General features: G+C 41.0%; 1 protein-coding gene across 1 annotated transcript in view; it reads left to right on the forward strand.

Moving 5' to 3' along the window:
• Positions 1-15,645, forward strand: part of LOC311289538 (protein NLRC3-like) — a gene marked incomplete at its 3' end in the record, with an annotated part of 96,978 nt that overhangs the window by 55,338 nt on the left and 25,995 nt on the right. The window contains exon 6 of the mRNA XM_084407616.1: positions 11,071-11,244. Within this exon, the coding sequence (XP_084263742.1) occupies positions 11,071-11,244 (174 nt within the window). The remainder of the gene's footprint in view (positions 1-11,070; positions 11,245-15,645) is intronic.

The raw sequence follows: 15,645 nt of genomic DNA on the forward strand, positions 1-15,645 counted from the left end.
ATCCAGTGGTATGACCGGAGTGCAGCCTTTATGTTCGCGCCCTGGTCACTGACAAAAACTATTTTGTCTGTCTGTATTCCGTAGGACGTTAACACACTGGTTATCTGCTCATTAAGGTTTTCACTGGTTTTTTTCAGGGTAGGGTCAAATTCCACTGTTGCCAAAATACGATTTTCCAACTTCCACTGACTGATGTAGTGACACGTCAGGACTGTGTATGCCCTCTTTTTAAATTAATCTGTCCACATATCTGTGGTTATGGCAATACCACCGTTGCTGGTTAAAGCTTTCTGGATGGCCTCCGAAAGTTTCTGCTTATCAATGGAAGCCTGCTTCTTTGCCCGATCGCACACTGTTTGCCGATGGGGTAAGATGGCACCAGCGTCAACAGCACCGAATTTAGCTCCTATGTCAATCAACGTCTGGGCCACTTGGTGGAATCCTTTACCAGAAACAATATCGAACGGGCGCATATCAAGAGAGCACAGGTTCACACATGCATCCGTCAGCTTTGATTTTACATCCTGTGGTACTCTATTGGGATCTCGACGGACAAAACTTGTCAAGGTGTTCGTGGAGGTTTGAGGTTTAGCAGCACACTTGTGATGCACCATGTTAGACGTACCCGTCTTGTGGCTGTCATGAACATAAACTGCTTCGCAGGTTTTGCAAATTACATAGCCTGCACTGGTGTCATCCTGATTTACCACTTTGTAAAACTTATTCCAGGCAACACTTTTCTGACCTTCTATTTCCTTTGTTTTTAGTTCTCCTTTTTTGAGTTTGTCACGTACCTCCTTCGCCGGCGTTGCCATCTCTGATAATAACAAGCAGTCGATCTGCATAGACTCGACTAGCCATATTACTGCCTGATGAAAATTTGACTATTTTAAAGTGTGCTCGATTTTTTTGGGATGTAGGTATAGTCAGATAACAATATTTAACAATGTATATATATTTTTAATTTGATTGGTTCAACCGCCCGCCACCCGCCCGAATTTAATTAAAATATTTTTTTTTTGTCACGTCATCCGCCCGATCCGCGGTTTATCCGCGGAGTCCGCGGCTGTAACCGCCAACCGCGCATCTCTATTAGGCATTTTGTTATACAGTGGTAGTGAGTGAGTAGCCATGCATGGTTTTACCTGTGGTTATCAAGTCTCACTGTCAGAATATTTTCATTTAAGCCTATAATAATTATAAATAAAATAATTCTTACCAATAGCTATGATCTTGTATAATTCTTTTTTTTTTTTACATAGCTGTAAATAAGTTATTAATTATGAAGAAATTTGCAAAGTATGTTGGTCTTAAGGCCCCACATCAACCTAGCCCATAATCGATTGTCAAAGTTTTTTAGTTTTTTTTTCCCGTCAATCTAATGAATTTTCCGTCAACGATACCAGGGACACTGAAACACCGGGGAACATGAAATTTGGTGGGCATGTAGCCCCACTAGACTTTTACGGAAAAATTTCGTTTGGTCCCCGGGGCCCCCCCCAAACCCCAAAAATGCAGTTTTTCCTAAATAACTACTTGAACCGAGGATGAAGACATTTTTATGGTATGTTGGTCTTAAGGGCCCACATCAACCTAGCCCATAATCACTCATTTGTGATTTACGCCCCTCCCATAAAAAATGAAAATGCAATATTATTCTGCTTTAATCACCCCTATCTTCAGTGGAGATGTTCAGAACTGCACCATATTTCATGTGTATGATTAACTTGACATCCTCTGGGGGTATGCTAAGTTTCGTAGAATTTCATCCATGGGGGGGGTATAAAATAAATAAATTTATGTGCACATTTAGTGACTGTACACTCATCGGCCTGTAGATGGTGCTGTTGAGCGAAGAGTTGCTGGTTTAGGATGATACTGTCACACACACACATGCAGGAATACAAACAAACGCAAGCATGCACACACACTGACATCCACACGCACAGACACACACCCATACACACACATACAAATCCACATGCACAGACACACACACACACAAACACACATGCGCACACACAAACACACACACATACACACACACACAGACAGACATGCACATACTACTACTTTTTTTAGGTATATACATAAACACGCAATACAGCCGAATTGCCCCACGTCATTTATTTTTGTGGAAAGCCAGTGCAGGCCTGAGCGGCGGTCATATTTTGTACCGCCATGCGGTACTCCAGAGGAAAGACAAGATGGCGCCGGTGTGTTTGGCTGGCCGTCTGTCACTCTCTTTGCTTTGTTTAGTTTTATTGATTTTTGGCCTTGATATTTTTGAGATCAAGTCAACGTTGGTGTATGATCGCCAAACTCTTTTGAATCTAAGGTTCCATGTCAAAGATGTGCTTACCTTTGATAATGGAGGAGAAAAAATATGGCCCCCGTTTCTCTCTGAAATCCCAACTGACCTGAGCCGGGTCCCGGTGCTTGCTTCCAGGAGGAGACGTCGCCGCCGTGGCACCCGAAGCGGACGGCTGGTAAAGCTGAAGATCCGCCTTAAGAATTCGTATACTTTCCGGCCAGTGCGTGGATTATTTCCCGGCATGTTCATACCACTACGCCTGCTGGATCCGATGGATGCCTGCCTGGTACCTGTCAGCGTGGATGCGGTGGTCCAGTCCCACCCATGTCCTTCCAGGCTCAACCGTCGCGGTGTGAATCCGGGAAACCTTCGCCCGTTGTGTCGTGCTCCCCCATCGGCTAAAGCCCCCGCTCCTGTTCCGGCCAGGGTTGGCCTAGTTAACGCTCGATCGCTGACCAATAAATCCTTTATTCTTAAGGATTTCTTTTGCTCCTATGATCTGGACTTTCTCTGTATTACAGAGACGTGGCTGAACGTGGGTGAGTCGTGCGCTCTGTTGGAACTTTTACCAGCGGATTGCTGCTTCTTTAATACACCACGAACATCAGGTCGCGGAGGAGGAACGGCAGCGGTGTTCAAAAAAATGTTTAAATGTAAACCGTACATTCAGCAATATTCTTTCACCACCTTTGAGCTAACTTCTTTTGAGGTGGGTTGTTCTGATCCGGTACTATGTGCCGTTATTTACCGCCCGCCTAAATACAATAAGGATTTTATTGTTGATTTCTCTGAATTCATGGCCGATATCCTGACTAATTATGGACATGTTCTTATCGTTGGTGATTTTAACATACACGTATGTTGCCCTGGTAAACCATTGGTAACTGAGTTTTTATCCCTGATTGATGCTTTTAATCTGACACAGTCTCTACGTACAATGACACATGAGAAAGGACACACTTTAGATCTAGTTCTGTCTTACGGTTTGCCTGTGTTAAACCTAGAGACACACAACGCTGTATTTTCTGATCATATGCCTGTGACATTTGAGACTGTATTTGCCCGTGCTGTGATTAAAACTCCCATGCCTGCACGGAGCTGTCGGATTATTAACCCCTCTACTGCCACTCAGTTCTCCATGGCTTTTGACCAGCTCTGCCCCCCTGACATGACTGATGTCCAGGAGCTCAGTACCTGGCTCCACTCTTCCTGTAAAGCTGTCCTGGACTCTGTGGCTCCATTAAAGGTCATGCAAACCAGAACTAAACCTGAACTCTGGTTTAATGCCGGGACTCGAGCTGTCAGACAGGAATGTCGTAGAGCTGAGCGTAAGTGGAAAACAGATAAACTACAAGTGTCCTTTCAGATTTTTAAAGACTGTTGGCGAAACTACCAGAATGCTGTTAAAGAGGCTAAAAAAGAGTATTTCTCTAATATTATTTCATCTCACGCCCAGAATCCACGAATGCTTTTTAGTACCATTGACTCTCTTTGTAACGCTCCACAAACTGCTGGTTTAGAATCCTCTACTGAACTGTGTAACAATTTTATGCAGTTTTTTATTGATAAGGTCGCCTCTGCGAGGGCTCTCACCTCTCATCCTGTTTCTGATCCCTCTGTTTGTGTTGCTTGCCCTGTTGCTTTTAATCAATTTGAGCCTGTGACGCTATCACACTTGAAGGATGTGGTTGCTCATATTAAGCCTTCTGGCTCCCCCTGTGATGCTCTCTCAACACGATTGTTCAGAGAAGTTTTTCTCACTATTTGGTACTGGGTGCTTGCTATTGTAAATGGTAGCCTGTCATCCGGTGTGGTTCCTACAGGTTTCAAGCATGCTGTAGTGACACCCCTGATAAAGAAACCTGGTTTAGATCCTACTGTGCTGAATAATTTTAGGCCAATATCCAAGCTCCCATTTGTATCTAAAATCTTGGAGAAAATTGTGTATTTACAACTAAAGTCTTTTCTTGATGAGCAGGGTTTATTAAAGATCTTCCAGTCTGGATTTAAATCCCTACATAGCACGGAGTCAGCACTGCTGAAGGTTTGCAATGACATCCTCTTGGCATGCAACTCCAGTAACAACGTAATCCTGGTCCTGTTGGATCTTAGCGCTGCCTTTGATACTGTAGACCACAGCATTTTAATCTCACGGTTACAGCACCAAGTAGGCCTCTGTGGCACTGTCCTGGAGTGGTTTAGATCCTACCTGTCTGACAGAACATTTCATGTTAAAATGGCTGAGTTTGAATCCTGCCCTGCTCCGCTGTCATGTGGCGTTCCCCAGGGTTCAATTTTAGGTCCCTTGCTTTTTTCATTGTACCTGCTTCCTTTTGGGTCTATTCTTAGAAAACATGGTATCTCTTTCCATTGTTATGCAGACGATTGCCAGATTTATGTACCCTTAAAGCGACATGATACCTGTTCAATTACACCTCTTTTAGCATGTCTGGAGGATATTAAAGCATGGATGGCCTTAAACTTTTTAAATTTTAATGAAAAGAAAACAGAGGTGATAATGTTTGGATCTGGTGCCTCATGTGAGACCTCCCCTGTTGAGCTGGGTCCTCTAGCCTCGTATCTTAAACCCACAGTATCAAATCTTGGTTTTAGACTGGACAGTGATTTTAAACTCGACAGCCAAATCAACGCCACAGTCAAATCAAGTTTTTATCACCTAAGGAAACTGGTAAAGGTGAAACCTTTCCTTTCCAGGCAGCAGTTAGAAACCGTAATCCATGCCTTTATTTCCTTACGGCTGGATTACTGTAACTCCATTTATTTTGGACTCAGTCAATCCTTACTTGCACGTCTGCAGCTGGTTCAGAACGCCGCTGCACGGGTTTTAACCGGAACCCGGAAGAGAGAACACATTACTCCCGTCCTGGCTTCACTCCACTGGCTGCCTGTGCATTTTAGAATCCATTTTAAAATTCTCTTGTTTACTTTTAAAGCTTTAAATGGTCTTGCTCCGCCTTATTTAACTCAGCTACTCAACCGTTACACTCCCTCCCGGTCCCTCCGGTCGGCTGACCAGCTGCTCCTGGTCGTCCTCGGATCCAAGCGGAAGCTCAGAGGGGATAGGGCCTTCTCTGTTTGTGCTCCCAAGTTATGGAATGCCTTACCTTTAACCATTCGTCAGGCTTCCTCATCATCGATTTTTAAAACTCTTCTTAAAACTCACTTCTATACTTTGGCTTTCAACCCAAACTGAGACTTGATCTTATCTGCTAGTATTTGCTCTTAACTGTCTTATTTTGATATAGTTTTATTGGGTTAGATCTTTCACCCCTAGTTTATTATTTTTTTATGATATTGTGACTGTTATTTATGTCTTGGTTGACGTTTTTGTACCCTTATGTACAGCACTTTGTTCAGCTGCTGCTGATGTGAAAGCGCTTTATAAATAAAGTGATGATGATGATGATGACATCTAGTTAAAAACGCATAAGTCTACATATTGTTGGGTACCACATTTCCAAGTAAATACAATACTTTTTTAGGTTAACTTTAGCTTATTTATTGATACTGTTATGTTTCAATAAGTAATAAATAATGTTTCAATAAATAAGTTAAACCCACCGGCCCTCCTCAACATTTCGATTTAATAATCTGGCCCTCGAATGAAGCTAATTGAATAGCCCTGCCATAGAGAAATATTTCAGAAACCAAAGCTTTAGGGTGGACTTGCCCTTCCGTATTTCTTATTTTACTACTGGGCAGAAAATATACTCTACATTATTCTGGTTTCAGAGTCATTTCGGGCTCAGTGACTGGGTCCCGGCTTGGGTCGGTATTGTAGAGGGTTCCTGCTCCCCCTCTCCCTCTTACTGCCATCTCGCGCTGTCCTTACGGAAATTTCATTGTCCGACAATAATTATGGATTTGGTCCCAATTCCGAACTCATTTCGCCCTTCAGCGTTTGATTTCACCTATAAACCGTAACCCTTTAATATTTAAAGGTCCCATTCCATGGATTATTTTTATTATTTTATCATGTTTCCAGGGGTGCCCTTATAATGTTAGTATGTTTTTTAGATCAAAAATTGTTATAATTTAGAAATAAAAGGCATATTTCCTAGCCTGATTTCATTCCCTGGTTTGAACACTCTGTTTGAAGGGGCGTGTCTGCTGAGAGACTTCAGTGTAAACGCCCTCTGCTGTGATTGGCTGAAATGCTTGCATATGAAATATCTGGCATTACATGTGGAACTATCTGGAAAACTTTTACTATTACAGCTATTATACGTTTTTACTATTACAGCTATCGGGATTAACGAATCGTGAGAAGTTTTTTAAGTATTTAGATCTCTTTCAATCACATAAAAAATTGCAGTGACGAGCATTGAGCAGATGACAGCCTGTTGATCGCGTGAAAAAAGATCTTATCATTGCAACGCAGTTTCTGCACTCACTAATGATTTCACCAATGCAAACATGAGGCATATAAATACAGTAAGAGCTTCGTTGTGCAGTGTAACAGCGTCATTGATTTCATAACGAGTGTTGGCAAGTGTCCATATAAACTCGCGCTGTGTGATTGACAGCTTGGACGATTGGAAAGGGATTGTTCTTTGATCGCTTTCTGTATATTAATCACAGTTTAAGTTAGATTATTTTCATCCTACTAAGAGAAACGATGTGAAGTTGATCGCTACTTCCATATTAAATCACTACTTGTACTTACCGCTTGCTGGAATATAGTTGAAATTGTCCCCTTCGTCAGTATGAAACGCTGAGAGAAGCCTGCTTGATATTATCCCAGGTTAGAAAAACAGTCCGTGGTGAAATGGACAGAGCAAACTAACTTCGAATTAAACTTTTGCGGTATCCGATTATAGATAAACATCAACCGTCTGTTGACATTTCGCCATCAATACGCCTGTGTTCCTGTGGGCGGAGGTTAGTCTAAACACGGTTCTGGTGATGACACTAATGACGGAAGTAGAGGGGTGTAGTCCAATCGAGCCGTTTTTTGTAGTCAACTTCTGTTAAATAAAATATCTCGCTTGGCATTGAACTTTGAGCTTTATAATTTTACAGATATTATTTATACTCTAACAACAACATTACACACTAACTAAAGTTTGAAACATGGGATCACGTAGAACGGGACCTTTAAAGCTGCAGATTGGGTTGACTTAGCCAAAATTTTGAATGTTTACAACTCTCATGCCCCTCCCCCACTACCAGTGAGCACCCTCCCATCGAGTTCGTGCTCGTCAGTGCGTGTGCACCAGATTTTCTGTGAACGTGTCCGTCTCTTCAGCATCGATCAACACAATGGACTCGGAGGTAGGCTGCCCTGGCTAATCTACCCATAGATAGCAATAACCCGAGGAATTTGAAGCTTGATAGTAGATTTTCTCTCCGCCATCACGCGTCGTACAATCCAACACACCTGCGGACTTCAGGTGTGTGCATGTGATATTGTAACATGCGCGGGGGATGGGGGATCTGTGGCGTGTGCACGAACTGTGATTGACAGTCAGATCTCACATAGCCCTTTTTCTAAAACCAGCTGATTTATGTTGTTCTGCCGGAGCATAGTGTCAGTTTCAGTGAATATGATTAAAAAAAAAAAAAACTCTTACCAACTGCAGCTTTAATATTCGGGCAGAGAGCAGGAATTTCGGTTGTCAATGATATTTTACTCATTGATAATGCTTTTCCCAGCTTTTTAAATTGAAACAAACATTCTCTTTCTTTTGTGAATTTTTTTTAGATATTTGGAGCTCAGAAATTTTGTTAAAAATTTGTAACCGCATTGAGTATTGAACATTAGCTCAAATGATCTATAGGGAATTTTAATACTTAATCATGAATATGATTAATATATTGCATATTACAGTTACATTAAATTATCGAAGTTGAAAATATCTTGATTGTATATATGAATAATCAATCACAACGAATTATAATTCCTCATTCATATCAATAGTCTTATTTCAGATCGAGTCTATGAGATAACCCTTAATGGAAATGAATGTAATTATCAAACAGTTGTTTGTCCAGCAAACGGCCGTAAGATTAACTTATCAACTTCTCAATAAAGTTATCACTTCTTATAAACTCCAAGAAATATACATTTTCCTGTGTTTATAAATTTAAACTACTCAACGTAGTAAATAATAAAAGCTTTGTAGCTAGGATCAACATCTCATTGACTTCGTGATATGAGCATTTTAGACAGAGGCAATCAAGGATATAATGGATTTTAATAATTTAACTAATAATACATAGAACTACGAGTATAAAAACAATACAGTTTACACGAGTATGCATACACAAAATATAGAACACATAAAAAAATAAAACACTACCAAACTAACACGAATTAAAATAGAATGAGAGAGAGAAATCAGAAGATGAGAGAGGTGAGAGAGAATGAGGGAGTGAGGATGAGAGAGGATGGAAGAGGAAGGAAAGAGATCATCTGGAATGATCACAGTAGACTAAATCACGGACAGTAACCTTTTGAAAGACCACAAGGAATCAAATCACCTTGAAAAAGGGAATAGACAACCTTAAGCAGCATTAAAAGCTTGATTATACTTGCACATGGTCTGCGGTGTTGCTGAGGCAGGCGCGTGTATGGGCCTTTTGGAGCTAGGCGTGTTCTCTCGTGTCTTCTGGGGCGAGCGCGGTCGCGGAAATGTAAAGGTCCTTTGAAAGCGAAGTTACTAAAGAAATAATTCAGGCTAAGTTCTTTTTCCCTCGTAGATGGAAATGAACAAAGGAGAATATGAAAAACAAAGACAAAAGACTAAAAGAAAAGAAAAGCGGAGAAAACTCCCTATTAAGGAGTTCTGGAACCGGGAACCTCTCACATGACGAAGTGCACTCAGAAATTTCCTGAGTCGGTCTTTTATGGAGTTTCTTAACTTACGCCTACTTCGCGTACGTGGACCAATCCTGCTAAGGGATTACCAGGCGGGAAGATTCTCTTTGTGTGTTAATGCGGCCCGACCCTCTGGTGGAATCACGAGGAGGCAAAATGTGATATTATACTCAGGGAATTAAAACGCATAGAACCATAACGTTTATCACAATCTCTTATCAAAAATCTCCTTCGTCGTGCAGAGGGGATTAAAACAATACTAAGAACGAATAGTGACAGATAGAAACATAAAGATACATTCTTTTGTTGAACAAAGGCACTTTAGAATTACATTACTGTGATTCAAAAACACAACTATTCTAATATCACACTGGGGAACATGCAAATCACCCGGAACACTCTTTATAGATTTGTAATAGTTGGTAAAATGAAATTTTACGACGTGGAAGTCCATATATGGCAATGTGCGTGTCTGTGTGTATCTTTATGGTCGGCATCTGTTGCATCCCGTGGTGCTACCACTTGAGGGGTTGGGGGTTTCATTTGAAAATGGCCCTCTCAGAGACAAAAGTAGTTTTGTGTTCAAATTCACTTATCAGCCTGAGGAGTCGTAAAAATTGATGAGGGAAGCAGTTAGTCCTAGACACTGAATGGAGCCAGTCTTTGTAATTTGCCTTCAGTTCACAAAGCACAAACGTTAGACACAGCAGGGAGTTGTTCTTGCACACACACGGTGATAGTTCGATACAACAGTGGCCTGTTTGTTGATTAATCAATGCGTCGTAAAATGTTAACCAGCGGCCTGCTTGCAGACACTTGTAGACATGGCACCAAGCCACATCATTTAAAGCTTTCTGAATTTGAACATGTATGTGCTCATATTTGTTTTAGCATGAGAAAAACAATCAGGATTCGGTCAGTCGCTACAAATTAATTTCCTTACTTTCCGAATCTTCCACCAAAATCTTCGCTTGATCAGATTCTTGAAGTAGCCTTAGGTAAAAGGGGTGCATTGTCTACTATACAGGCTGATTTCCTCCATCTCCACTTCCTCTCTCTCTTTTATAAGACAACAGTGGGAGTCAGATCTATGCCTCACATTTGATGATGAGACTTAGAACCCGAGCATGTTCATACCTCTTCTATTTGTGCTCGTCTTAGTCTTATCCAATTAAAATGTATTCATTGAATTAACTGGACAAAAGTGAGGTTGGTTTGAGGGGGTGTACAATGACAATATTTTTTCACTATTCTCCTGTATCTGTATCCTGGTATTATTGTAAAAGTTCAATAAACCGATTAAAAAAAGAGTTTTTAAACAAATTTAAGGGAAATTAATTTATTAGCAACTATAAAGTAAATGAATGCATTTAAAATACTTGCAAATAATAATTTATTTTAAAATATGCACACATTCACTCTGTGTAATTTGTGTAACTGTTAATGTTTCTTGTCTAAATATAAATAGTTTTGAATTAAAAATACATAATGTAATAAAAAAATAGTCACTTGAAATTACTGCTAACAGTTAAAAATAAGTAATACCTAATGAAAGGCTTAAATAGATATAAATGTTCAAGTAACAATTTCTATAATGCAAATAAGCATAAATGTGTCTGACAACTAAACTACATTTAGAAAAGTAATATTTTTTTCTCAGGTACATTTTTACAGACACACTTTCCTTTTACTTTTGTGACTGAATCTATAGAAAATAACAGCTAAAATATAAACTGCACTGGGCTGAGTTTACTAAAAGCATCACAAGTTGATTGTAGAACAATTGCCACCAATGGTCTCTACGATCAACGTAGGCTTATGATTCTTTTGGGAAACGCAGCCAAGGTCAGTGTGTGATAGTAACGTCTGATTGCCAAACTAATGTCATGTGGACTGTTGCTGTATGTCTTTGTAGATTGTCTGGCTGTATGGTGACAGAGGAAGGCTGTGGTTATGTGTCTTCAGCTCTGAGTTCAAACCCCTCACACCTGGGAGAGCTGGATCTGAGCTACAACCACCCAGGAGATTCAGGAGTTAGGCTGCTCACTGATAAACTCAACCATCCAAACTACAGACTGGATAAACTCAAGTATGTAGAGCATGAAGAGTTGATTAAACAAGTACAGCATTTCCAAAAACAGCATTTCAATCTTCCCTTATTACTCACATTACATCTCAGTTACGCATGTAACCCTTGTTCCCTGAGGAGGGAACGGAGACGTTACGTCAGTGACTGACAAATGGGGTTTCGCTTAGAAAACCTATCACCTTCGAGTTCTTACAACGAACCAATGGTAAGAAAATGCCATGGGATCTGCGGAATTTGCATAGCGCAGCTCCGCCCCACCGCTGGGTATTAAAGGAGGGAAGCTGGCAATCTCTCATTATGCTTTTGCTTCCGAGCCGAGTGTTTTTTTCACTTCTCTCCACTGCAAGCTGTCTACAAGTCCTAGATACGAGACAAGCGACTCTTCAGGTGTTGGTGTGACGGGGTGTTCCAGCGAGATCTCATTCTTGCTGCTGGTCTGTGCCTGTCTACGAGTTCTAGATACGAGACAAGCGACTCTGCAGGTGTTGGTGTGACGGGGTGTTCCAGCGAGATCTCATTCTTGCTGCTGGTCTGTGCCAACAGTGTGTTTTCTCCCTGGGCGCTTCAGCACTGCTGTTGAATTTTATCCTCTTTAAAAGAGTTGCACGTGGCACGTCTTTTTAAAGATGTCTCGCCCTTGTGTTTCTGGGTGTGGTAGACAGATTAATTCTGCTGATAGGCATGAACGCTGCCTGGCGTGTTTGGGCTTAAATCACGCTCAGCCAGCATTTGTGGATGTGTCATGTTCTCATTGCGGGAACAGGACCATTGTAATGTTGCGATCGAGACTCAATGACCTCCTTAGAGGTAGAGTCCCCTCTGCCACACCCCAATCTATTCTCTCCACGAGAGGGGATACTTTGGCTGGTGGCCAGGGTGATCTGAGGCTGCCGGTGTGGAACAACCCGACAAATTCTCCTCGGGCCACACCCCCATCTTGCACATTGCAACCCGTGAGGTTTCCGGATGAGGTTGCTGGCTAGTCTTATGCCATAATTTCTATCGACGCATCACATGGTGGACTTGAGTCAAAGACTCAGCTGTGCTGCCTCCTTCAGGGGTGCCAGCATTGCCCGAGTCTGATCCAGAACTGACTGCCATGCTTTCCCGGGAAGCTGCGAGCATCGGGCATGTGTGGAACCCTCTGCCATGTCCCGAGCGCTCAATGCTTGATGATTGGTTTTTGGGGGCACCGTGTTCTGACACCTGTTAGCACCTGCCCCCAATTCCTTTCTTCCCAGAAGTGCATGAAGAGGTCATGAGATCGTGGAAGTCTCCTTTGACTTTGACTCGTCCCCCTTTGTCGCCAGACCCCTGTCAGATGAGTAGAATAGATGGGGGCCACTTGTGCTTCAGCCTGGTTGGTGCTCACGGAACAGGACGCAGAAGTCAAAAGAGGAGATCCAAGGTCTAACTAGGACCAAGAAGTAGGACCGGAGCACACAACGCTTTAAGTGATTTTTATTGGTGCAAAACAACTAACATTTCGACGCCTTCTGACTCTGAAGAAGACGCATGGGCGTTGAAACTTTAGTCGTTTTGCACCAATAAAATTCACTTAAAGCATCGTGTGCTCCGGTCCTGCTCCTTGGTCAAGTCAAGTCATCTTCATTTATATAGCGCTTTTCATTTATACAGCTTTACAGAGATAAACGTATAATTTAAGGTGACAGATTGTTTTGGCTTTATAGCGGTTCTTTAATAAAGTTATTTTCCAGATAAAGTTAGTTTTGATTGATTCGCTTCAGTCGCAACGATCATTTGTTATTAAATTAGGGGCCGCCAAGATGACACCATTCTCTCTACATAGACTTTAAACGCGAACGTGTGATAAACGCTGATGCCGCTTCAGCACTGCGTTGGCACTTCAGCACTGCGTTGTCATCGGGTCCAGGCGAAGGTCCTTCGTCAGATCTGGATACGGCCTGGATCCTGCAGGCTGCGGGATAAACAAAGACACTAAAATTAACGTAGATGCCATTCTTCTTATGATGTAACGAGTACATCAGGATTTATGGGAAGTGTTCCCGGTTCCGTCTGACCTAATCTATGCAGCCTAACATTGAATTATAGAAGTCTATAATGTATTATGTGAACGCTAGGTCAAAGAGATTTGTCTTTAATCTAGCTTTGAACTGACAGTGTGTGTCTGCTTCCCGGACAATGTTAGGAAGACTGTTCCAAAGTTTTGGTGCTAAATAGGAAAAGGATCTACCGCCAGCAGTCGATTTTGATATTTTGAGTATTATTAACTGGCAGGAATTTTGAGATTGCAATAGACGTGAGGGGCTATAATGCGTTAAGAGCTCGCTCAAGTACTGCGGAGCTAAACCATTTAGTGCTTTGTAAGTAATCTGCAATATTTAAAAAAAAAAATGTATATGATGTTTAATAGGCAGCCAATGCAGTGTTGACAGAACCGGGCTAATATGGTTATACTTCCTGGTTCTGGTAAGAACTCGAGCTGCTGCATTTTGAACCAGCTGCAATTTGTTTATTAAGTCAAGTCAAGTATATTTGTATAGCGCTTTTCACAATACAGATTGTATCAAATCAGCTTCACAGTATTAAATTAAAATAATACAACAAGGTTTGACCTAATGGTGTCCTAAAACTCCATCAGGTGACCCAATGGAGAAAAAAAAAACCTTGGGAGAACCCAGGCTCAGTCGGGGGCCAGTTCTCCTCTGGCGTTTATTAACTAGAGGCCGGATTGTAATTTGAACTGTAAGATTAAAAATATTATATGAATGCCTGGCTGAAGAGATGCGACTTTAATCTAGTTTTAAACTGGGAGAGCGAGTCTGAGCAACGAACACTATCAGGAAGGCTATTCCAGAGTTTTGGAGCTAAATGTGAAAATGCTCTCCCTCCTTTGGTGGTTCTGGATATCCTAGGTATGACCAAAAGCCTTGAATTTAGTGATCTTAAAGAGCGCAATGGATTATAGGGCGATAGAAGATCCGTTAATTAGACTGGATCTAAGCCGTTTAGGGCTTTATAAGTCAGTAGCAATACCTTGTAATTAATACGGAACTTTATAGGTAACCAATGCAGTGATGATAAAATCGGTGTTATATGGTCATATTTTCTTGATCTAGTAAGAACTCTAGCGGCGGCATTCTGGACTAACTGTAGCTTGTTAATTGAGGATGCAGGAGAACCGGCTAATAAAGCATTACAGTAATCTAGTCTCGAGGTCATGAATGCATGAACTAACTTTTCTGCATCAGAAACTGATAGCATATTACGTAGCTTAGCAATGTTTCTAAGGTGGAAAAAGGCGGTTTTTGTAACATATGAAATATGATTTTCGAAAGACAGGTTGCAATCGAGTATAACACCCAGGTCTTTTACTGTAGAGGATAAAGTAACAGTACGTCCTACTATATTAAAGTTGTATTGTGAGAGGTTTTGTGGGCGGTTTTTTGAACCGATAAGTAGTACCTCTGTTTTGTCTGGATTTAATAAAAGAAAATTACACGTCATCCAATCTTTTATATCTTTAACACACTCTGTCAATTTGGATAATTTAGCATTTTCATCTGGCCGTGATGAAATATATATTTGAGTGTCATCAGTATAACAATGGAAACTAATTCCATGTTTCCTTATAATATTTCCAAGTGGCATCATATATACTGAGAATAACAGAGGGCCTAACACAGATCCCTGCGGCACTCCACAGTTTACTGGAGTTATGATCGATTTTTCTCCATTTAAATAGACAAAATGGTAGCGGTCAGATAAGTATGATCTGAACCAGCTTAATGCTTGTCCTTGAACACCAGTATAATTTTGTAGTCGATCTAAGAGTATTGTGTGATCTATAGTATCGAACGCAGCACTAAGATCAAGTAAAACTAGTATTGAGATACAGCCTTGGTCAGAAGCTAAAAGTAAATCATTTGTGATTTTAACGAGCGCAGTTTCAGTGCTATGGTGCGGCCGGAAACCAGACTGAAACTTTTCATAGATGTCATTTTCTTGCAAGAAAGAACACAATTGAGCGGAGACCACTTTTTCTAATATTTTAGACATAAATGGAAGATTTGAAATGGGTCTATAATTTGCTAGGTTATTATGATCTAATTGTGGTTTCTTAATGAGAGGTTTTATAACTGCCAATTAAATGTTCTTGGAACATGACCTAAAGATAAAGACGAGTTAATAATATTGAGGAGAGGCTCTTCCACTACAGGTAACACTTCTTTCAGTAGCTTAGTTGGTATAGGATCTAATAAACATGTTGTAGTTTTAGATGAAGTGATAAGTTTATTTAACTCTCTTTGTTCTATAGTTGTAAAGCACTGTAATTGTTCTTGCGGGGTGATAATTGAGGCTGAATTATAAGGCGCAATTGAAGATTGAACGTTTACAATTGTGGTTCTGATGCTTTCT

Source organism: Rutilus rutilus (assembly GCF_951802725.1).
Source record: "Rutilus rutilus genome assembly, chromosome: 4".
In the NCBI taxonomy this organism is placed as follows: Eukaryota; Metazoa; Chordata; class Actinopteri; order Cypriniformes; family Leuciscidae; genus Rutilus; species Rutilus rutilus.